This window comes from Falco peregrinus, chromosome 4 (assembly GCF_023634155.1).
Source record: "Falco peregrinus isolate bFalPer1 chromosome 4, bFalPer1.pri, whole genome shotgun sequence".
Lineage (NCBI taxonomy): Eukaryota > Metazoa > Chordata > Aves > Falconiformes > Falconidae > Falco > Falco peregrinus.
The window spans coordinates 96,925,695-96,951,338 of record NC_073724.1 but is presented as its reverse complement, the minus strand read 5'-3'; the positions used below and the strand labels follow the sequence as shown (position 1 = coordinate 96,951,338).

The window sequence follows — 25,644 nt, the reverse complement described above, 5'->3', positions numbered from 1 at the left end:
TACAAGTCCAGAACAGAGGCAGGTGGTGCAGACTGGTTAGGTGTTATGTAGCTGGCAATATGAGAAGAAAAGCATTGATGATGATGACTTGAACAGAGTGATCTATTGCACGGCAATGGGACTGAGGCAGTCCTATTAACGACATCATCTATTAATGACGATAGAAAGGTGGTTTAATGGTTGGAACCACAGTTACCACCAGGATAGCCATGTTCATTCTCAGAGAAAGTAGGGTTCAGTAGATGAAGCCTGCATTTTCACAGATCTCGGCAAAGCTACAGAATATTTTTTACATATTCATAAACCTTGCTTATTCATGCCATCATGTACAAGCAGTACAAGTGTGAATCATCTTCCTGTCTGTCCTGTCTGCTGCTTCTACAGAAAGCCAACAGACAACTTGCTAACCTACAGACCAAGCCTGTTTACATGAAAACCAGCTTTTCCACTCCACAGTGCTGATTCTGTCTTGCAGCTACCCCTTGCGCTTTGCTAACTACATGGGTGACACCATGTTTGCAGCCTACGTCTAACTCCTAATAACATTGCTCTTACTTAGTAGTATGCAATTCTATAAATATATAAATTTACAAGTCTTTGTGGAACCCCATTTCAGCGCTACCCAGGGCTGTCCATCTCAGCCCCATGATGCTGCAGCAGGGCTGTTCCCCCACTCTGCCACAGCTCTGCCTGTCCATGGGACCTGACCTGCAGATTGGCATCCCATACCATCCTTGGCCCATCTTTGTCCCCAGGGCTCTGCCTGGCCATCCTGGAGCTGTGCCTGACCCTGGTCCCATGTCTGTCCCTGGTCCTCAGGGAGCCACTGGCTCATGCTGCACTCTGCCACTATTAAAGAAAACAGAAAGCAGAATAAATTGATGCCTCTAGACTGACATCATTAGTTAACATTTTTTCCTAATGCACAATTTTTTTTAATGGTGAAAACATCATTATTTCCAGTGCATGCACTGTTAAAAGTACTATTGTTATTATGTCTGGAAATAATGGTGCTAGGCCTGGGCAGCATGCAGCAACACCACCAGCAAACTTGTACTTCAAAGGAGGTTCCTCGGGATGGCTGAGAGGTCTGTGCAGCTGCAGCTTTTCTTAGGACACATTTCAGGTGTCCTGCCTAACACACCGCAAGGCACCCATTACAAATACAGGGAATGGAAGCCCCAGAATACTGCATTTTTTTTGTTAAATAACTGTAAAATAAACCAACAAATAACTGTAAAATAAAATGCAAGCGAGAGAACAACAGTTCAAAATGCGGGGGGGGGGGGTGGGGGGTGGGGTGGTGTTCCCTCTCTCACTCAGATATGGCTTATGTGGAGAACAACTAGAAGCCAAGAACAGCTCAGCCCTGGGGAAAGGGCTTCAGGAGCCCCCACCCTGGCTGCAGCAGCTCTGAGCTGCCCTGTGCATCCCCAGTTGCTGCTGGGACAGGGTTAGAGGAGCCGTCTCTATCCAAAGTGGCCGGTGCTGTAGGGTGGGGAGGGCAGGGTGCTGCCCCACTGTGACCCACCTTACTCCACGTAATGTGCAGGTAATTCCAGGTACTCCAGGAAATTACTCTTTTGGGCCTTGAGAGCTCTAGTTTGTGAGAGCTTTTCCCAACAAAGAGGTCGGAAGAAGAAATGACAAAAGAGAATAAGAAAGAATAAGAAGTGATAATGTAAGAGGAAAGTGGTGCAGAAAATGATCTTGAGCAGAAGAGTGCTGTGTTCTGTGCATGACCAATATGGGCAAGACAAGTTTTCTTCTCATGCAAGAAATTCCAAAACAGAAAAACATTTCTTATCCAGAAAGCCAAGAAAATATCAGAAATGTTTAAGAACTGCAAATCTAGAAGGAACCCTGTCCCTCAGTCCAAGACATAGATTTGGCCTTTTTTGTAATTTAAATAGTTTTCTCTTTTTTATTTTTAATGATTTAATGTAACAAATTTCAAAGCCAGAAGTTTCAAAGCTGAAAACTTTTAATCGTCATATGTCAAAAAGTGTGCACTTGTTTTACAGAAATTATTTGAAATAGAAATTAACAGATGCTAACCTTTTCCTCTAAAATAGTTCAGTTTGAAGAAATGGGCATTTTCTGCCAGAAGCATTTTAATGATAAATTTATTACCAGCTCTCTCATATGCTAGATTTCGATGATTAAAGTTCCACCTCAGTGACCAAACTGTGTCAGAAAATGACCTGTCATCCTTCTTTCACACCCGTAGTTATCAAATTTTCAACCATCACGTTCAACTGTAAAGATGGGTCCTATACTTTATCTCTTTTTGTGACAAAATTAATGTAATCATAAAAGTAAAACAATTCCAAAATTAATCACAGTAAAAAATGGGAGCACTGCTAAAATAATCAGTTCTATTTAAAATGTATGTGCCATTGATGTGTTTTCCTTTTCTTTATAAAGCAAGTTGTCAATGTCACAGAGAGGTTTTGATGAAAGCAATGAAAACAATAAAAAAAAATGCTAAATCAATCTCAAAATTAATGGGATTTGTTTAGGTTTGGAAAAGCACAGGCATTTGTTTCCCTGGCAAATACTATCATGGAACAAATTCACATACAAGTCATAAAGCAGAAGTTGATGTGCACAGAACTTGAATAAAAAGACTTGTATTTACACTATGCTCAACAGCCTTCATGTTTTGTTGACCTGATGTTAAGTACACAAAGGTGAAATTGCCTACAGAGGCCTGAGTTTTCTAGGCCAGGGTTTCTGGCATTTTGCTAAGTCAGCACATTCGCCAGCAGAGCCACTGAATCAGTGACATCGGCTGCAAAAGGCTTCGTTCATCTGTTTCTAGCTGAGTTAAGGTGGCCCTTGGAAAGAACTGAGGATGCAATTTAGAACAGAGACAGATGATACTCCGAGCAAGAAGAAATTACTGAGTTAGCGAACTAGCTTAAACTAGTCCTGCAGGCCAAAAAATGATACTAAGTCATCTAGGGACAGAGGGATAATTACAACAACAATGTCCAATTGCTTTCATTTTAATTGACACACACTGCATACATATTGGCTAATGAAACAGAAAAAGCAGTCGGAAATGGGTGACTCCAGAGGTCAGTTGTTTTATGACCGAAATATTTCTAGCTGGCAAAGGCTTTTCTGGGAATGACAATTCACTTAGACTTTGGGGACATTTCTTTTTGCAGAACTGTGGGGCTGTTATTAAATTCCAGTAACCCACATTCTGGGAAGCAGTTTCTTTTCTCTGTATTTCTTAATTGTGTTTCATTACAATTTAATAAGGACATTTACCCTCAATTAAGCAAATCATCCAAGCAGTTGCTTACGCCCTGTTGCAATGAATTGGTTTTGTCAAATGCGGGTTTAATTGTGTGTTAAGTATTTTGCTGAATCAGGATCTCTGTGTGTATACCCATCTATCCAAACCTTTCCTCAGCTCCTGGCACATAACATGGGGTTCAGGGTATCCATGTCTTTAACTCTGCTTACTGCTTTTATCATGGTGTCCCGCAGAATGTCAGCTGTAACTGAATAATTTCCCCATAATGGTCAAACTCACTAATGCCGTTAATACTAACAACCACATTAACTGGCCAGCAAGCCCATGCTAAGGAGTGATTCAGGTACCGTGACTCTGCCGCTGGGGACACGGCCCTGGGTGGCCTGTAACTTCTTTTGGAAAATGTGCCTCTGTAACCAGCCTCTTCGCCAGACTCGACTGCTGTGCAAGCACCGAGCCAGAAAAAGCACTCAGGTACATCTCACCTCATGCCTGCCAGTGCCATGGCAAGTCCTTTAGTCCCACTCTGACACCAATAACAAATGCTTGGCTTTATCCCTGTTATTTCAGAACTCACCTTGCTAGGTGGAACTTGAAAGTTGCTGAATTATGAGCTTTCCCAAGAACCACGTAAATCCTACGCCACCATGTCATGAACAAACGGTATGGAAGTGATCGCAGCAACTGCACTAAATCACTGAATATAATAGCAGAGATTCCCCTGGGTCCTCCATGAACGCATGCATGTCTACACAAGCCACCAAGAAACTTTCAAGAAGTAATGCAGTGTCTTACCTGCTTCTTCCTTACACAGCTTCTGAAACAGCACCTGTAAGAAACAAATTAATTTTTCTTTAATAGTGATAGGTTTTCTTTTCCTTCAAATAATTCCATATTTCAGGATGACGACACATGCCATTATTAATCATCACCGCCCCACACAATGCATAAACCTCAGAGCTCATCAATAAAAATCATGGGAAATATCCAGCTTTGCTTGCTGAGGACAGCCTTGTGCCCATTCCCAATCTGGGTCCACCTGTCTCGCAGAGACTGAGTCTAGGAGAGGTCTCTAGCAAAAGCAGGGTATGTTCTGCAAGAGGTCCAGCACACTGGAACATGCCTGAATGTGTCTCACAGTGCTGGTGGGGCTTGGTGAGCAGCACACAGGCTGCTGGCAAGACGTGTGAGCAGCTGCACCGACAGCTGGGAAGCATAGGACACTGTGGCTACAGCAGCCCGGGGCAGTAGAGTGATGGTTCTTGTTCACCTGTGACCAGGAGAGGGTCCTTCTGTCCGAGGGACGTGGTGAAACTGATTTGCCATATTGTTTTCTTCATATTTTTCAGCTCCCTGCTTTGGGTCTGCCATGCTAACTGAAAGTGGTACCATTAAAATCATACTTGGATGCACCTCTTGGTCTGTTACTTTTCCCTTTAACAACTTTCAGTGCCCAAATGAGAAGGTTATTGCCTGTGATTAAATGCATATCACCCATTCTCCTTCCATATGATAGATCCATCAACTCTCCCAGCAATGCAGTCTGTAAATGAAACTAGCATAATAGGTGAAAACTAGCATAATAGTTGAAATAGGTGAAACTGCACCTAATTTTTTTTTTTTTTAATTAAACAGAAGGCTGAACTGATTCTTCCAGATACCAGTGAACTCACAGGTGTGAAGTGCCCATTTTGCAGCCAGCTGAAAAAGCAGCCCCTCCTGCGCCTCCCAGTGACACACTCCCTGTTCTTGTTATCTGCTTGTCCCCATATGGACAACCATCTGCACCTTTCCATCAGCTGCACCAAGTGCTCCATTATCTCTTCTGTCAATATTACCTCTGTGGCACTAAAACTGTCTGTAAAAACATGGTTTTTATTTACCTTTTATTTGATGAAGAATTTTACTGAGATATTGGAAAATTCCTCCTCTAAGCACAGAACTGAATTGTCAAGCATGTCTTAATCATAGGAAAAGCACAGCCAGAGGACAGTTGTTTTCCCTTCCACAAGGCAATTTCATTGTAAAAAGGCCTCTTGCTCCGTTTGAAGGTCTGCCTGAGCAGCAGCTGAAGCTAGCCTGTCTTTAGCCAGCAGGGACCAAGTGAGGTGGCCACTTCAAGATGGGAAAATAACGAGTGGTTGAATCCGAATCAGGTTTTGTTAATGGCAATTTGTAGCTTGGCTTTAGCTCCAAGTTGAGGCCAGCTCTGGCTCCTGCACGCTGCTGCGTGCTTGCCTGGATTGAATTCTTTTGTATAGATTCATCCAGGCTCCTTTTTAATTTTAGCTCAGTGATGGTGAAATGCCCACAGAGACACGGAGCTGAGCCCCCTTCCCCAGAGATGGCCCACCAGTGCCGGGCTCTGTGGTACCTGCACAGAGCCTCGTGCCAGACCTTTTCTGCTCTTGCTCTTACACAGGCTGGAGGATTTGCCTCCCTCCAGCCTAGAAAGGAAGAACGTGCTTCTGATTCCCGTATCGCTGAAGAGGAAATTCAACTTATTTCTCAAGTCTATACATTGGCTCATTCTGCAAAGATTAAGAAGCAGAAACACAGCACTACAAGCCAAAATTTCTCTAACAGCATCACTTAAAAAGAGTCAGTGCTGAGCCCTCAGGAGAGGGCTCTAGCAGACGCATCTCACTTCCACAGAGGAATGAGAAATTCAGACACAGGCTGTGTTGATTGGCAAGGGACAGGCAAGTCCCACATCAGCGTGCCAGGTTTTTGGAACGCTTTTCTGAGCCAGGCACACCATTCTGCCCCCCGACTGTGCAGTGAGCCACATTGTTCTCAACCACCCTGCTGGGGACAGGCACCTGATTTTTAGCATCACGACTCTTGGCATATGCACAGTAGAGGCAGGTGCCTAAATTGCCACACTGAATCTTGGGATAAGCATTTCTTGAAGAATACATAAATGATATATGAATCAAAATAAACATGTCAATCCTGCACAGATAGCTGGTTTCTGAGTTCTAGCGCAGCCAGAAGGGTACCAGCTATTAAAATCAAACCCAGGCTATGTTAACTTCCAAAATCTTTTTAGAATGCTGTACAGAAAGGATGCAAATTGTTGCTGGAACAATCCCAAGTGGCAACAGAAAGCTGCCAACTAAAAGTGATTTATGGAAATAATAATGATAATGCATTATATAACTGATTGCATAACAAAATACATTTATTGGAGGACTAGCATCCCATCTGAGCAGCATGGCACCATCTAATCAGATATATAGAAACCATGGACCAAGAGAGTACAACTCTATCCAAAAGGCTGTTGCAGCACCTGCCACTATGAATAATAAAGAAATCATTTGCTTACAACTCCAGCTGTAGCAATTTTGCAAGTGGAAGTGTCAAACAAAAGCCAAAGACAAACACACTTTGCCGAAGCATGTAAACCAGCACACAGAGACCATAAATTTATTAGATACTGTGTCCACTTCTCCCCCCTCAGCAGTCCTGTGTCTCAGGGCCACCCCACATTCACCTACGCAAGCAAGGGTCCCTGAGAAACCTGCCCATGCAGCATCATGCTTTGCTTTATGATCAGGGCAGAACGAGCCAGTCTGGTGAATCAGGCAAGTCTACCCCCAGCAGCGGCAAAGTTAGTTCAAAGGACAACCTGCAATTAAGTGAAACTCAGAGGGCTCACCTACCCTGCTCAATTAAAGATGGCTGAAGCACCGTACCCAGGTCAGTTCACCTGACTCAGCAGCTCCAGCTTTGTTCCAAACTGCATCGAAGAGCTCTGCTTGCAGCAAGCCAGCTGTTGGAAAGCGTGCCCTCAGTAATGGGGACGAGGGGACACCTGGTGCCACTTGGCCTTGGGATTGGTTCCTGGCCAGTATTTATACTGCCCTGTAAACGTAGCCTCCAAGTCCATAGTATTAAATTTATGGGTCCTGTACAGGTGAACAAGATGCCTAGAGAATTTGTTGGAAATCATTACCTGAACCTGAAGCTGTAAAGCAAGATGAAAATAAAGTCTCTGTTCAACAGGTATCTAAAACCACAGACACTTTTAAGTGTGTGTCGTCCCATTAAAGCCACCTTTCACTTACAGAACAGTGCATGTGAAAAGGTGTATTTGGGGTACTGAGCAAAGAAGGGAAGCAAAGCTGTGGATCTGTCGGGAGGAAAGTGAATACAGTGCGTTTATCAAGAACCTGAGAGATTTTCCTGAAAGGCATTCTGCATGGAAACAAATTACTCGAACTCCCCGGATTAAGTGGAAGTGAAGGTAGAAGCAAACCACTGGTATTATGAACTCAAGAAGCAAAAAAACCGCACTCATCAAAAAGTTGTTTCTCTGATGTATACGTAATCTTTCATGGTTATAAGTAATCAGGGCATGGAACTCATCAAACAACTGGATTAAATGATTTAATAATGCCCCAGTAAGCTTATTGTCACATAAAAGCTTTTTTCTGACACAGAAGATGAATATGAAATGGTTGACTTGAACAACAAATCCATTTTAATTTGCAACTGCACAGGGATTCTGCAATGCCAGCCAATCCCATAATATCATATACCATTTAAAAGAGGAAAAAAATAAAAAACAACAAAAGACCACCATTTTGTATCTAAGTCTTCTGCTTCCCTCTTCCCCATCAATTCCTATTAGCTCTTTTATGCTCTAATTTCAAATACTCCCAAATCTGCCACTGATATTTCAAAGTACCTGTCAAACTGTAATTATTCACTCTCAGGGAATGACACCCTCCAAAAAAAAAAAAAAAAAAGTAATTAGTGTATCTGTCCAGCACGCAAATAACTCTTCTGGCTGTTTAATAAAAAGACAGAGAACTTGCTCGACATCGATATGGCATCAAAAATATCACTGCTATCAAATAAACCCTGGCATTTTGACAGGACTGCTTGACATCTGCTGTTAATAAAAAAGGCTTTGGATTCTGCAAGCTTATGTTCTGCGGTAAGCAACCAGCAGCAGCACCACGCTGCAACACAACACTTCCTTCTGCAGAAAAAAGGATAACGCTGTATGACTTCTCACTGGTTAACCAATAGAGAAGGAAAGCACTCTGAGCTAGAAATGTCCTGCAAAGTATAAAGATGGAAAGTCCTGCTGGTTCTTCATTCTAGCAATTTAATAATCTGCCAGGCTTTAATTAAAGTGACATATAGACGGTTCTAAAGGAGGAAACAAGCAATCCACATGCAAAACTCTATCATCTGATTAGCAGGTTTATTAGATCCTTTCAGAAAGATGTTGGCAGAAGGAAAGAAAATCCCAGTTCCTACTTCAAAATAAAATTCTACAGCCCCAAAGGGGAAGTAATATTATGACTCTCAGCAATGTCAGCCTTAACTTGAAGTTTCTCGGCCCCAGCAACGAGATCTTCAGTCTGGATTACACCTCCAGGTTCCCCAGAGAGGGTTAGTTAACAATAATGGCAACATTGCCGTTATCCCACAGAAAACTGCTGACACTGCTGTGTCAGAAATCCGATTTCTCTCAGAGTCTCGGAACCAATCTTTGGTATGGGCTTGACAGCTCTGCTGGATTTAGGTGCTTATGTTGTATCTTCAAAGGCTGACAACAAGGCTCATAAAATACAACCACTATGGAGGTGTTTTTAGAGACCATGTTTAACATACAGCCTGAGCATTATTAGAGAAGTCGCTTGGGGCATGGAAAACAGATCTTCTTGGTTGAATGGGATTCAGCTTCATACCTGCTGCATCACAATTAGTTGGCCTCCTCACCAGGTCAGAAAGTAGGGGGAAGGGGAAATTCTCAGTTTCTTCCACTGAAGCTGAGCTATTGCACTGCAAACGGTTCATGACTGATGGGCTCAAAGAAGGAAAAAAGAGGAAACAGGTTCCCGCTCTGCAGTTGAGCAAGTCCACTTGCTCTTTCACCAGAAGCATGACCAGCAGGCTGAGGGAGGTGATTCTCACCCTCTGCTCTGCTATCATGAGGCCTCACTTGGAGCACCACACTCAGCTCTGGGGCCCCAAACATGAGACATGGACCTCTTGGAGCGAATGCAGAGAAGGGCCATGAAGATGATCAGAATGCTGAAGCACCTCTCCTATGAAGACAGGCTGAGAGAGTTGGGGTTGTTAGAGAAGGCTCCAGGGAGACCTTATAGCAGCCTTCCAGTACTTAAAGGGGGCCTACAGGAAAGATGGGGAGGGACTCAAGGGATGTAGTGATAGGATGAGAGGTAATGGCTTTAAACTGAAAGAGGGCAGATTTAGATTAGCTATTAGGAAGAAATTTGTTACTGTGAGGGTGACAAGGCACTGGCACAGGTTGCCCAGAGCAGCTGTGGCTGCCCCATCCCTGGCAATGCTCAAGGCCAGGCTGGATGGGGCTTTGAGCAGCCTGGTCTGGTGGAAGTTGTTCCTGCCTATGGCAGGGGGGTTGGAAATCAATGATCTTTGAAGGTCCCTTCCAACCCGAACCATTCTATGATTCTATTCTATTCAGTAGGGAAACTTGGGTCCAGGTTCTCTTTTCAAGACTTTTTAATATTTGGAATAAGAAAACATTATTAAGAACTTGAAGTTTTTAACACTGTTTTCATCATGGTATTTTAAAACAGTGTAAGACATTAAGACTACCGGCATCACTGATCAAGGCAGTCTTGTTCCTCAGATGAAGGTTAGCTTCAGCAGGGGTATTGGTACTGGACTGGACAGAGTGCCCTTGCTGGACCCAAAGCCCAGGGTGCACTTATGAGCCCTTGAATCCACACTGCGTAACTGCTGGGTCACCCTTAGCTCCGTTTTCAACCGCTCCAATTAACTATCTATAAATTAAACCTTAGCATGGTTCAAGAGATTGGGGACAATCCCAAATAGCAGAATTGAGGTAGACTCTGCTCTAGATCTGCTTCTTGCTACCCTGCAGAGTCTTCCAGCACCATCTCTGCATCCTTTGTACCCTTATACGCCTCATTGTGCCATACCCCGTGGCACGCAGCACATGTCCGCTCCCTGAAACCCTCACCTCGTAGCTTTCACTGCACCATGGGTACAAAGGTCGCATACACGAAACAATAATAGAGTCACAGGACCCCACGAGACCGCAAAGAGCACAATGGAGAGCAAGGCTACTCCTACAGAGGACAGACACAGTCAGTCTGCTCTGCAGACTGTACACACCTATCCTAAACAATTGAACTTTAAAGTATTTTCCCTATGATAGCTTAAAGCACTGCTGTCTTAGTGACAGATGGCTACTTCAGGGGTTCTCAAATATAATAATGTTCCATGCTTTTGAAGTTGCACAAATCTATAAAAAATAATGAATATTGTTCCAGTTACTGCAAAAAAAGACATGTAGTCCAAATACCTATCAGCTTACTTGAAATTAACGGGTACATGTACCCCAGCAAAGCAGAGATTAAGCCAGTTTTATAAATGAACATTTATAAAACTTGATGCAAGTTGAAAGGATTTCTAAAGATTCGTCCCTTCTCTAACGTAGCTCATTGAGACATTTGCTGCTATCTAACCTACTTTAGTGTGTACTGAAAGTGAACTGAACTGGTCATAGATGAGCCTAGTTCTGTGTAAGCACTGCGGATGCAGTGTTTGCACAGACATTTTAAACCTCTGACAATTCATCTCGTTTTCCTGAGATCTATGTAAAGTTTCAAGCAGTTGTCAAGAATGGAATGTAAATAAAATAAACTGGGTTTCTCTGCAGCTGACATGAAGAAAATCTAATTTCAGGATTCTAATTTATTTCTTTGCTTTAAACTGGCAAAATCATATAAATTGTCTTTTTCCTGGTTTCTCTGAAGATCTAGCATATAGAACCTTTCAATGCTGTGCAAAGAAAATTGAACTCTACTATTTTATAATAATATTTCTAAAATGAGCTGAAGAGATTCAAGCATCCTGAAGAATTCAGAGGACACAAACCTTTTGAAAATCATAGACTTAATATTCTGAGTTGTACTCCAAAACAATGAAACACTATAAATATTGCCTGCAGACATAAAAGCATATTTGATTATTGTGCACAGCTTTGAAGGACATGTAATGAATATCTGAAAATTATTTTCCCTAGTTTAGTGTTTTAGTTTGCAAAATAAGACCTGATTTTAAAATGCATTTTACTTTATTCTAAGTATTTCTTTCAAATTTTACCCCAAGATCAGTGCTGACTTGAAAAGCACTGACACAGAAAGAAAGATTTATTCAATTGTTTTCTTCTGTTTGCTAGAAATCTGTACCTATTTTGCCCATGTACTATAGATAAAAGTCCAGAAAGTAATGTGACATTTCATGTGGCTGTAGTTCTGAAAGCTTTGATCAAACAGAAAACTGGCTGGAAACTATTTTACAGTGAAAACTTTTGAATGGCTTCTGAATGATGAAAAAGGTTTACAGTAAGTGGAGCCAAGCAATAATAAAATCTGTTACAATGAAAACCATTTTAACAATGTTCAAAGTGAAATTAGAAGAAAACAAATGAAAAGACTAACAGCACAGGAACATGCATTTTAATAACTGTAACTTATCATAACTAACAAAAAAATTGTATTAACAGACATGGGAGATTTTTACTTGTAGCAGCTGCTAGTATAGTTTCAAAACGTCAAGCAGCTATGGCACTGATGGTTATGCCCAAATTTTTATTGAGGAGGATTTGGTTCCAACACATGAGGAGCAACGACTTGCAGTGAGTGTTAAGGTGTGCCTCTGCGGTGCTGGTTATGATACTAAACCAGTCCAGTTGCTCACTTTGCCATCAGATTGGAAGATGCCATTCACCCCTGTGGCTCAGCTGGCCACCCTATTCATCTTGCACCAGCATTGGTACTCACCTTGACAAATGGGAAACAAAAGCAGCAGAACATTGATTTTATCCTCCAGAAGTTTCTGCTGTTTAATTTGCTGCTTTTGTCATGAGACCTCTGTTACAGCTACCATTTCCTCTGTCTGACACGTTGCTCTGATGTAAGTGCTTTGTTTAATATTCTGTAATTTCGTTTCTTTGATATAATTATTCTACATTACCTTTGCTTCTCCTATGGTTTCCTCTATGGGAAAACATGACACTGTTTGCTATGCTGTGGTGGTGGATTTTAACTCCATCCTTCCCTTCATAGCTCTGGCTCTGCCCTTATAGGAATGATGACTGATGTTGCAAATGTTACAGTGGTTTGAAGCTGCAGCCCTGAAGAGCTAACTATCTGGTCTCCTAAATTTGGCCCCAGTACAACTAGCTGAAATTTGAATATGAAATATTTCCTATTATTTAATAAACAGCAAAAAGCCTCTGCGTTGAGAAGTGCCTCTTAGTTGCTGACTATGCCATGCCACATACGCAGGTGTGCTCAGATACCACCATTCACCTTAGGGAAACAATATGTTGCTGTGGTTTGCAACTGATCCACAAATCCCACAGAAGGATGAGAGCAATGATACCAGAATAAGAAGCAGTAAGTTGGAGACTCCTCTTTGTAGCCAGCTGGATGCACCTGAGAGACAGAATATAGATGTCCCACTGCAGAAACAGATGCCCCTGGTCCCCTCAAGGTGACCAGGGCAGCCACATTGCTCTGGTCCCATCCAGTAAAAAGTGGTGACGTACCATAGCACTTCCCACTTTTGTGCTTTTAAATAGGATTTTATAGTAGTTGATACTTTAAAATCTAACTAAAATCTAACCTGACAGTTTGGTATTGTGTTCTTGCACAACCAGGAGCAAAGCAGGTGCAGGCAATCTCCAGCATTTAGCTACAGAATCAGTTTGAGGAACGTGCATCCAAGTTTGGCCCACATACGTACTGAACGTTTAGTTCATCCTTCCCAATTCCCAATACCCACCCTCTGCAATCACTTCCTTACAGGACACAGTTTTGCCATGTCTCAGCAAATATATTTCTAATAATAACAAAAAACAAACAAACAAAAAGTCTTCTTTGTAATGCTTTTACCTTTGGCAAGTCCCAGGAGCTCTTAAGTCATTCTGAACTCTGGACTCTGCAGCAGGACTAACATCAACATGCTCAGCACAGCGCAAATATCAATTAATGTTCAGTCCTGTGTTAAGATAACCGGTTATGCTTCTGTATAAACAAAGACATGAATAAAAATGGAGATAACAGCATTGTCACAATACATGTGTGTGGGTCAGGTGGAAATGTGATGGGGCAGAGGTGGGGCAAAGAAAGACAAAAAGAAGAGCAATGACTGCCAAATGGAGATGGAAAATCCTGGAACAATACAGTGAGTCACACATTGCTATCATTTTTACCCTCTTGAGTAGGAAGAAGTGCTATATCTATTTTAAAGATAAAATGAAGTGGGAAAGTTACAAGAGGTCACACAACAACAAAGAGAGGCATGAAATGGTATGGGAAATGAATGACCACTGAAGCAAACAGCAGCTAGCAGTAAACCATGGCAGAAGATGAAAACCAAGCCTTGTGAGCGCTGGCTAGAGCTGTGGTGGTGTTATAGCTTGGCCCAGGGCAGCACTTAGCTGGGAATGAACTTCAGGCTGCCATTAGCCGCAGTTTGTTTTCACTATTGAGTGTCCACAGAAATGTTTCATGATGGCTAGGCTCTAAGTGGATATCAGGTATTCTCCTTGACAAGCAATAAAGCTAATCATCGTAATATAACCTCAATGAAAAATGCACTTTTCCCAGTAAACCGATGTACTAGTAATCAGTTAAAATCTTGGTCAACATTTTATGCTTTTTGAGGAAAAACAAAAGATGTTTGTTTAGTGGTCAGTTTTCAGTAAAAGGTACAGCAGGGATATGGGAAGAGTGAAGTATTTTATTCAAAGAGTTACTGAAAACTACAGGAATTGTGCATAGCAGAAGCATTCTCCCTGAGAACACCTGTGGGAAAATGTTAGGTAGCACGTTTGCCTCTTCTAGTGTGCCAGCAAAGGCCGATGCCCTTCAGAGAAGCAGAGATGCCGATTGGTTTGTATCTTGTAATTACTATATAGATTTTAATCTTTAAACGACATTTCAGTATTGGAAACCTGCTGTAAATCCTTTTCAATTTCTGATCAATTTTCTTTGATTTCCTGTGTGTTTTTGTCTTTGTTAGCAGTTTGCTTTTATACAACATTTAAAGAAAAATCTTTCCCATGCCTTATTTTCCCATGGGAATGACATACTTTCCCTTTGGGAGATTTCATAGTTCTCCCTCTCTAGAACATAATGTCTTTCAGTATCACCAGCACCAGCTAAGATGATGCCACCCACCTCACCACCTCAACACATCCACAGAAAACTCAGAAAAGGTATTTCAGAAACGACCACTCCATTGCAAATTCTGGTGTGGTCGTAAGAAAAAGAACACTTAATTGTGATGCATATCAACTTTGGTTGTTTATTTTCAGAATGAACTCTTCAACCCATATAAATAGATGGAAATGCATTCGTGTGATGGTTGTAAAATTAATATTTTCATAGAAAATATATACTTCCCTTTGCAGTGGGGTTCACTATGTCTTCGCAGGTGCAATTCGGATAACAATGATGTAAACACCTAAACAACCTCAAAGCTCTGTGTTCCCAGTCATTTGCTTTACCTTTTGCCTCACCTGCCAAGATTATACAGAACAGTATGCCCAAGGTGAGAAAAACTGGGTGAATTTACGGCGAGTAAGGAACACGTGTGAACTGAGTACATCAGGGCTGTAACGCAGCAAAGGACCAACACACACGTATGGTTTGACATGATTTAGATGAGGCATGCTTGATGTGAAGCATATGCTTAAATCCAATTATTTTTATACGCTAACTGTGGTGTTGGGCTGTATTTGACGCAGCTCATTCTGGAGAGACTGGAGCTGGAATCCTCCATTACCACAGACACATAATGCATGAAACATAATCACCCCTTCTCCCCCTCCCCAAATAAATATATACACACACACACACATATATATATACACACACACACAAATTTTTTTTCCCTTCAAAAATTGCTGAGGTTCTGAGAGAGCAGAAATGTGTGTGCCCATATACTGAAGGTGCTGCTGGCTTAATCTGTGACCTCCAGCAAGTCCATGCAGCACTGACTGACTGAAGGAATGGACGTTCTTCAGCTAGTCATGAGCATCTCCACCCCTGCAGTGACATTTGGATTAATGCTGTCCAGACCAAACCCTTAAGCAGTTTGGTCTCTAACTTCTGCATCTGTACCACTACCAATATACGTGTCCAAAACCTAACTGAAAGCCAGAAGTAAAAGATGTTAGGGTACCTACAACCATAATCGTATTTATCATTTATAATTTCTTGTCATACAGATATCTATAATAAAATGCCTGTACAGAAAGATTAACACCTTGACTTTTCTGCATCACACCATGTTTAAAATTATTGGCAAAAATCACAATGAGTTACTTATTTGTCTGCATGCATCCTTCTCTTGCAACAGAAAAGAGCAGATATTTGTTAAGGACTAGCTCGAATTCTCTCCCCCTCTCTCACTCATTCTCACACACACACGCATTCCTGCATACCCTAAAGCAGCTTCAAACTCATTTAAATATATGTAATACTCACTCAAGCTATTTTAAAGCAAAAAAAGATATACTTCTTGAAACAGAATAAAATAACTACCCACAGACGGGTTTTAAAATCAGCATGTATTATTTCTCAGCTGTCATGGACAGCCAAAAATAATATATTCACAGAACTATCTCCATACCTTATGCTCCCATATGATGAACTGATTTTATGCTTCCCTGCAATGCAGACAAACATTTTATATCTCTCTCTCTTTTTTTTTTTTTGTAGCTAAGCACTATGACCTTCCTAAAAATATTCAAGGATCCTTTAGTGGAAAGCTCCTCAATCTTCTCACACTGTTACTGTTCTCGGTAGCTCAGTATGATCTCTGAACTGAATTTCAGATTATATAATTCCAAAAAAAGTGGTATTAGGTAAATTTCACATGATTAAAATAAGAAGAAATATTTCATAGCATTGCCTAACATTTATGACAATATTTGTTGCATAATTTTTGTACCATTCACGTGCATATCATGGCTTACAACTAAACACTGACACAAATAATGAAGATTTTTCTATCACCTTGTGTATCTTGCTGTGCTTAATCACCGTGGGACAAATATTATCCTTCTCTGTTTTCCATTTCATAATTCAAGTTAATGGCCACTGCTTGAAATTTGTTTTCACAGTTAGATGTAGGGCACTATTCATCTTTTGAGAAGCACTGATTTGACAAAACCCACCATTGCTTCTGCTGGTCTTAAATCAAGGTAGGTCTGATTTATATGAACTGAAAGTCAGGTCCAACAATAATAAACTTTTAAAGTGAAAATTATTGCTGTCAACTCTGAAAATGGAAAAACCCAGCAGTAAACGATGCACCTACTGATCCACATCTATCCTCTGTATTGTTTTACTCGCTCAACCATAATGACCGAAAATAATACTAACTCACAACACCACATCTGAACTCAGGAAGCTGCTATTGCTACTGCTATTCTGCTTTTAAAAGTATTTCCTAATTGGTGTATTCTAATGTTCCAGGAAAAATTAGAACATGAAACATTTGAAAAGGGCTCTCAGTGGGCAAAATCTACTAATTAATGCAAGAAAAGAATCTCAGCTTCCTCTGTCCTCTGGCAAGGCTTCTGGACTACTGTCAAAATGCACATCTGTCAGCAACCTTGGTGATTCCAGCTGCTGGAAAACTGACTGCTGAGATGCCTCCTTACCTTTACAGCTTGAAATTTATTCCAGCATGGAGACATAAACTTGATCAATAATTGTTCTGTTATATTTTTGTTATATTATGGTGGGGGATGATCGTGGCTCTCCCGAAGTTTCACGGCTGTAAGCTAACTAGTTCCCCACTTGTTGGGGACCTCTATGCTTTATAGAAAACGACAGCTGTTAATAACACCTGGATATATGGATAGGGAAAAAGCTGCAGGACTTTCCAACAGAAATTCCATCTGAATAATCAGACCTGCTAGGGAGCAGTGTTGATATCACCAAGATATCCACTGCTCTAGAGACAATCGTGTGAAACAGCCACGTCTGCGGGTGCAGAGCACTCTGCAATTGCCCGAGTGTTAGTATGTTTTTATGGTAGATGGTGGAAAACAATTGGCACCAAATCATGCTTCCCTTTGTTACTTAAACTAAGAAAGTGGAAAAAGTTCTACCAAGACTTAGGTAGCTCTCCAAAGAATAAATAATAAACAGAATAAAAATTAAAAAAAAGAAACAGATAAAAGAAGAAATAAAAATGTAACGCACACAATTTTTTCTGTCATGGGGAATAAATGTCTTTTCAAGAAAAGACGGGTAGGTCTTGACTTAATCTAGGACCTACCACACTCATGAGAGCTTGAAAGGAGACCATCAGATATATAGAATCTTACTATGAGCTGCTAGAGATTAATTCCACTGTGAATTAATTATAGAACGTCTGGAATTTTGATCTGCTTATTATGTAAGTTCAAATGTTTCATCCCTTACAGCAATAGCTGTGGCTTAATGGCCACTTGCATTTTCACATTCAGGACCCTCCAGTATTTTTCGGCTGTCTTTAAAACCCATCCCTCACTAGAAATACCTATTAACGTTTTACTGCTGATGAAAAGAAGAAACATTCATTTAAAACATTAAATGGCTAAGTGTTTACACTAAACCAAACACGATGGCATAAAATAAGATACAAGGATGTACTCCGTGACAGTATATTTTAGCTCATCAAGTATAACAGCCATGCACTCTGCCAAACCTCCTTATCATGTACATGATTAAAGAATGAGAATATGTAATTCTGGGCAGATGATTTAAGAAGGGAAGAGAGGCCTTACCTATAAATTAACTTGACTGTGAGTTTAAGGAACTATCATTATTTCACTGATTTTTTCATATTTCAGAATCTTAGTATCCCTTCAGTCTGAATGCATAGCTATGCAAGCTGAATCAGGTACCAAACACTGGGTGTATGTATTATCATGATACATTACTTGGAGCTGTTCCTCCAGTCTTCATGCTAAACATTCTTAAGGCTCCTTATAGAAAATAGTCTGATTTCTTGCTGCATTTTCTTTACTACATATTGCAATATTCACCTTCACTCTACACTAAATCTAATATAATTAATATCCAATCTTAGGCAAGCCTAAGCTCATTCTTGGCTAAAAGGCATTCTAGCAAGAACATGGTGAGTTTAGTAAATAATCGGTCAGACAAATGACAATTCTAGGACGACTTTTATCTTAAATAGTTCTAGAGGAAAGAGAAAGAGACTCGTATTACCTTCCACACAACAGCTATTCCACATTTGGTACCAGAATGTACCCTCCTCTCTTATCTCCAGAAGTCTTAGCATTTTTGATTGTGTTGCAATTTTGTAGTACGCTACCTGTCAGCTTTTTGACAGTCACAGTGGCTTTGAGTACCTGTTGAGAGCTTTTTTCATATGAGCTTAAAGCACCAATTCAAGACAGCAATATGGGAATGGAGCAGCTTACTATTAACATAGTATTATAATATTTTATTACTTACATTACAAAACACCCCACATTCAGGATGCAACCAGAAATAAAATCACTTTTTTATAGGAAGACACAATATAACAAAAACTAGGTGAAAAACCATACATGTGTATAGGATGGAAAGATGATCTTGCATCAAAGACCTTAGAGCCTAGTTGAGACTTTCATTCTAGATGCTACAGAGAACCCGACATGCAACTGTGAAGGGAACAGACATTGCTCAGTTGTGTGTCTGGTCTCAAAAAGGTAATCCAAGCTTGGACCTCAAGTGAATGTAGAATAAAATGTGTAAGCAGGCACATAAGCTCCATAGGGGACGAGGAGCTCAGAAATGCCCGGAGCTCAGCATTTCACACCAGCCAGTTGTAGATTTCCATGCCAGGATAAAGGCTATACAGATGGCACTCCAGAACTATAGCTTTCACCAGTACAGGATGCTCAGGTGCCTACTGCATATGTTTACAGTTTCAGAAGTTGTGCCAGTGGTTAACAGATGCAAAAAAAGAGGTGGTCTTTCTCCTGCCTGCCACTAGTTCTGCGTCTAACAATGTTTGCGATTAAAAACAAACCTGCCATTTTGCATACACAAGGAAATATGTATTTACAGGTGATTTCAACATGGCACTAATTTGCAAAGATACTCTGTTTCAGCAGCCACTCCTGATCATAAAGCAGAAGATTATGAGAAAAATCCAAGAAAAAAAATGTAATTAATTCCTGGCAAGTTTTACATTCCCCTTTAAAAAAAATTACGTACACCCTCCCTTCCTCCCTTCCCTCCAGCAAATACCATTCATGTTTAAGATTAGATTATTTTTCTCCTGATTCCTCTTTAGCTGCCAGAGTGTGACTCATTGTCAGATTGATTTAATTACAATCACAGACCTTGTTCTTCTGGTGTTACAAGAGGAAATGTAAAGGAAAAGGTCAATATGGAAAGACTGTACAAGCCAGGAGATGTTAAAACAGTGCCGTGAGTGATTACTGTTGATTTCAATTGGGTAGTTGCTGCCTAATGTAAGATATTTTTACAATAATGCAACAAAAATCAGTTACACTTCTTGGATATCTACCCGAAAGGTTGGTTTTGTTTCTGTCCCACCCATGACAGTTTTTAGATCTTGGGCATATGAGTGAAACAAAAATACAATAGCTTAATAAAAGGGACATTGCATCGCTACTGTTAGCGGAATAACAAAGATCAGCTATCCATAAAACACATGCATGTGTTATCTTGAAAGATTTATACATATGGTAACAGAGATAATTTAACATCCACTTTTCTTCTAAGACATTATCAAAGTGGGAATTTTTTTCAAAATGTTTGCAACGTTAACTCCTTAATATTATTCTGGAAGTATTATCACATAAGTGTCATGCTAACTTACAGAACAAGGCATATTGAACATACTGTGCAGTGTCTAAGCAATAGGTACAGTTTATTAACCTTCAAAGTGTAAAAATTAAAGTATACCAAGGAAGAGTGAAACTCCTTTCCTGAGAAGACTTCTCTATTGTTTGCCTTCGTTTCTAGGAGCTAAAGAGAAAGGTCACATCTAAGGATCTTGCCTTGTCAGAAAGCTTATTTAGTATTAGTAGCCATAAGAAGCAAACTTGTATCTTGCTGCAATAATTTATGTATTACTATCTACTTCTCATTTTCAGAGAGAACCTAATTAGAGAGTAGATATTTAACTGCACTGTCCTCACCGCTGCCTTTACCTAACAACCTACATTATGCAGCTAAATATTTTACCCCTGAGAGTCTCCTGAATTTGTTTAGAGATGCTGACATGGTTGTAATAAAAAGCACAGTTACCTTAATGGTTTTGCAGGGGAAACAGTTAGTAAACCTTACTGCTTTGTCATTTCAGAATCAATTAGCTCTGCTGGGGAAGTTCTACAGACACAGTACGGATGCAGTAACACTTTGGAAGGCGTTATTAATGACAAAGGAGAATAAATATAATTGGAATTAACAAAACAGGTTAAGCTGTTGGGGCTATTTACTGCTTGAATTTATTCACTATGTTTCATTTTGGGGAAAAAAAAGTAAAACCCATCATTGCAGGTAATAAGATTTTGCCTTTTTTATTTTAGAGAAGAGATATTAGGTGTAACAAGTAACATTGTTTGTGAGTGGTTAATTAACCGGGAAATTTTAAAGGGGGCTAGGAACATAAAGTGCAGGTCACCTGAAAATCTGTACTGTGAAGGGACACCTCCTGGTATCCTAAACTCTTTTATCTACAGGGACATGCCTGTTCAGAACGTGAGTGTCAGCAGCGGCTAAGGCAGTGCCACAGAAGGGGCTCAGTTCAAGAACAGAATAGATAAATGAAAATGAGGAGTCAAGAGAAAATCTGAATTGCCATTCCAACATTTTGTTATGAATAATGAAAAATCAAAATAATGTAAGGTATGAAAAAAGAACAAACCAATGTTGGAAATGTGTGATTAATTTTTATGTTTAACTGAAAATAAACACTTTGATATTCCCAGTCATCAAGATGCTAGATTTTGGCATGTGGAACAAAAGCTTTGAGTTAGACTAACAGCGCATTGTACGGGTGGGATTCCTTTTGTCTATTAAACAGATGTCTACAATGCAAACATTTACAGCCGAGTCAGTCACTCTGTATGGGGTATCGGTCATCTCATAATATAAAACTTCTGAATGAAGTGCTCTCTAAAGGTGTCTGTTTTGGCCTTTGGCAGGGGTGATCATTTTCCCTTACATGTAAAAAGTCAGAGAAATCAACACATATGTTTTGTAGAAACAGCATTTTCCACAGAACTGCAATCGTGCATCACCTGCCTTGTCTAACTGAAGAGTCCCGTGAATGTTTGCAGCGGTACTGCCTGACCTCTCTGCAGCGCCGAGGTTTAGGGAAGGTGCCTAATTAATAAATGTGAAAAATCTGACCCAAGCAAAAAGTGTTACAGCCTCAGATAAAGTGTGAATACTCTAAATGTGATTAGATGCTAATAGGCAAAGCTGCTGATGCCAAAGCTGCTTTCTTCAGTGTAAATGCATCTCATTGGAAAACATGTTTGGTGTCAAAGCTGCCTCCAAGGAGACAATAGATGCCTGCATGAAGTTTTTCAGAACATTATTTCCAACACGCTGAAACTTCAGATTTGATTTATATAGCAGAACTAGCCCTTATAAAACGTATTTACTGAATGCTCAACAGGTGAATTACAGAGGAACTGACAGAAAAGATGTTGAGAAATAAGAGGTGATGCCTTGTAATGCAAAATAACGTGATACAGACTGGTAAATTACTTCTATATGTTGACACACATTCTCTGTTGGTTGCGATGTACCACCTGCAGATGACTGGCCCCTGCTACTCGGACACTACCCCCCTAAGACCCTGCCCTCCTCACACGTACCACTATTCCTCCTCTGCGTCCCCCCAGAATTTGTTGTCGGAAGGGTGTTCGTGGGCACCTCCATCACCTCTTCCACTGACAAGGCAGCAAGCCACCCGAGAGCTACCGCTAAAAACATTACAGCTAACCCAGCTGAAACAGGTTACAGCATTTTAAAGGAGCAGCTCAGAAGTGAGATCTGGGGTAATCAGTAACTGTCCAGATGGTGGAGTGCAGGAGGATATGAAAACATTGGCAGCTGGGATAGCTACAGCAAGAAGAGGGTGTGTTTATTTCCTAAAGAAGTGGAGCAGCGTGCCACAACGATACTCTGCTCTCTGGCTTGGTCTAACCAAAAGGAGCTAGTGAGAAGTTGGGATACACACAGAGTGGACAGCAGAATGACAACAATAATATGGTCATGTCCTTCTGTGCATTAGTGTGCAACATCATAGAAACATTGGTCATCTTCTCTCAAGTGCACAAACCTGGAGAGGATTCACAGAGGTACGATTCAAGAGCTGTCAGAAACTACAGAGAGCACATGAAAAGAAAGCGATGGTTGCTCCTAGGAATCAAGTTAACAGCATGGGAGATGTTTAAAAGTGCATAAACAATAAAAGATATATCAAGGACTCTGTATTAACTTCATTTGTAACTTCAGAACAAGGACATCCAACACCATGAATTTTAAAAATGGGACTAGGAAACAATTTTTTTCAGAAAAAAGGAAATTATACTGCAGCATACATTTCTACAGGAGGTTTTGAGAGCAAGAGCTTAGCAAAACGCAAAAGAACTCAGACACCTTTTCAGATACAAAAAATATCCAGGTTTACTATTTTTCCAAGCATTTTGGAAATGAAATTACTTAAATAAACCTATTTCCACACAGAAGCCAAGTTCTTATGGTGGGGGATGAGACCCGTAGTGTTAGCAACATATTCCATGTCAGCCTACTCACCAGGCTATCCAAATATTGATGCCGCTCTTTGAAATTTCTGTTTCTGGCCACACTGAAAAAAGACTGTGGATCTCATCCAAATGACAAGCCCACAAAATGTCTAGCAAACATTCAAAGAGGAGTTAAACATATAACACTAGAAAATAATTATAATTAAAAATAACTTTAAAGTAAGTTTTAAAGTAATAAATAACAGCCATGAGTGAAGTGCCTTAATTTTCTTTGCCTTCATTTTTCATTTCTTTACTTTCATTAGCAGAAAACTCTAGATAATCTGGGCTGTGCAACACAATCCACTCATCAAACTAATTACAGTATAAATTTCTACTCAATTTGTTTAACTAAGCATTAGTTAGAAACTTCTTGGGAAACCCTTACCAACATAGTGAAAAACTTCCTTTATATAAATCATTTGAAAGAATATAAGAAAGGGAAGAAATCCATTGAAAATTAGCTCTTAGGAAGCTGATGAATAAGCTAATCTGTTACTGAGTGGCTCAATGTTCAATTGTTTAAAAATGGCATAGGAACAAAACTAGAGGAGAATGCCATTGTTCTGAGCTATTTTCTTGTCTTAATTAGTCCAAATGCGATTTTATAAAACTCTTATTCTCTTTTTTCTGTATCGTCAATCTGAGCACATAAATATGCAAAATAGAGAAAGTAAGTACCACAAATAGCTTCCAAAGTTAAAGCTTGCACCTTAAATTGGAATTGCAGTACAGAGTAAATTACTGAATTTAGAATTCTTTTAGGATATAAATTGAATATGCTAATTTTATTCATCAAAAACAATGCCACAGTGCACATACATACAAAATCCACCAGAAATAAGGGAAGGTCACCAGGCTAATCACTTTGGCTTATTTCCCTTTTCTGCACTCCCATCTGCCTATTTTCCCTGCTCTTTGTATTTAAAAGGAACAACTTGAACGTAGTGAGGCCAAAATTTGACCTACTTTTTTGTTCATTTTAATTAATTTCTTTTTTTGGCAACATCTCTGTAATTTCTATACCTTTTACTTCACACACGGTTTCTCTTTAAAGCAAACTAAACAATGCCATGGTTTTTGCCACTGATGAGAAAACCTGTAACAGTACACTACTGAATCATCATCACCAGGGATGGATCTTTGCATTCAGATGGTGTCGTATGCAGGACGGGTGTCTGTACATTGAGAAACAGGTCACCTTAAGCCTACATGAAATTAGAACTAGCAAGGCTGCAGATCAAGCTAATAGAAGCAGAAAAGCGTATTTCAAGATCATGGTTACTTGGAAGCATATTCTTTTCACATCATTTTGTGCAAATATATTCACCTCACTTCATATTAGAAGGCAGTACTTCACTCTGAACCCTCTTCCCAGTCCAGCACGGTCCATGTTACTTATTAATCAAAGATTGTGGAAAAGGAATTTTATCAGTAGTTGAGTACAATCGTTTGAGAGGAAACAAAACAACCTTAAGTACAGAAATCAAATCAAGTGTTACAAAAAGTACTCTGTTCTGGTATCAGTGATGCCAGCTTTTGAAAAGGAATATTTAGAATTGCTCCAGGATGGAAGTGGAGCCAAACCTGCAGAAACAGAAAAACCTGCCAACTCCTTATAACAGATCTCCCGACTCAGTAACAAGCCAATCCACAAGTAAATTCCCACAGCTGGTCTCAGATCAGTTCAGCAGTGACTGGGACTGATGGACCACAATGGCTACCAACTTATGAGGGCTCTGCATGCCGGGATGAGGAATGAGGAACCCAAGCTAGAGACTGAAACGGCAAGAAAGCCTGCATTACTGCTTTCTTCTTCAAACTTACCTCCCCAACCTCTGTTTTATTTTTTGGGATGGGTAAAGTATAAATAAAAATCTACCCAAGCTTTCATGAGGATTCAGCACAGGACGGAGAAGAGATTGTGCAGGCAGACTTAACAGGAAAGGGAAAATAAAAAAATACAGAGCAAAGATTCTTTGAAAGAACTGCTTTTAGATTTATGGGCTCTACTCAGAAATCACATCCCAGCTCCAATGAAATTGTCTTCCCAACCATTTTCCATGCTTGGCAGGTAAGGTGCAGAGGGAACAGTTTGGGTGCAGTTGCCAACCTGAATTTTATGGGACCATGCCAGGCTACCCTGATCACATTCATACCATTTTGCTTTAGCTTTCTGAGGTCTCTAACAAGAGGCAGGTTTACAATGCAAGGTGGCCTGATAAAACTGAAGGAACAGACAGCCTGGAAACAGACTGGCCCTGGAGCAGAAGAGCTGGTATTCCCTGTTACTTCTCATGGATCCAAAGCAAACTCAGGATGTCATCTTAAGTTTTCCACCAGTTCCAGCTACTCTGAGCCAGTTTAGCTCACCTGCTTACACTTTCAGAGCTCTCGTGAGATAACCTGATGGTGGCAAGCTAAGTAGTTGGTGCTGGATACAACTTTCGAACACATGCACTAGTGTCATTTCTACCGTTACTGGGGTAAAGAGCAGCCCAGCAGGTACTCCAAAGGGCATTTC

At 40.3% G+C, this 25,644-nt stretch overlaps 1 protein-coding gene across 1 annotated transcript in view; it reads right to left on the bottom strand.

Moving 5' to 3' along the window:
• STARD13 (StAR related lipid transfer domain containing 13) overlaps positions 1-25,644 on the bottom strand; it is a 297,105-nt gene that overhangs the window by 163,431 nt on the left and 108,030 nt on the right. The window contains exon 5 of the mRNA XM_013302212.3: positions 4,067-4,100. Coding sequence (XP_013157666.2) covers positions 4,067-4,100 — 34 coding nt within the window. The remainder of the gene's footprint in view (positions 1-4,066; positions 4,101-25,644) is intronic.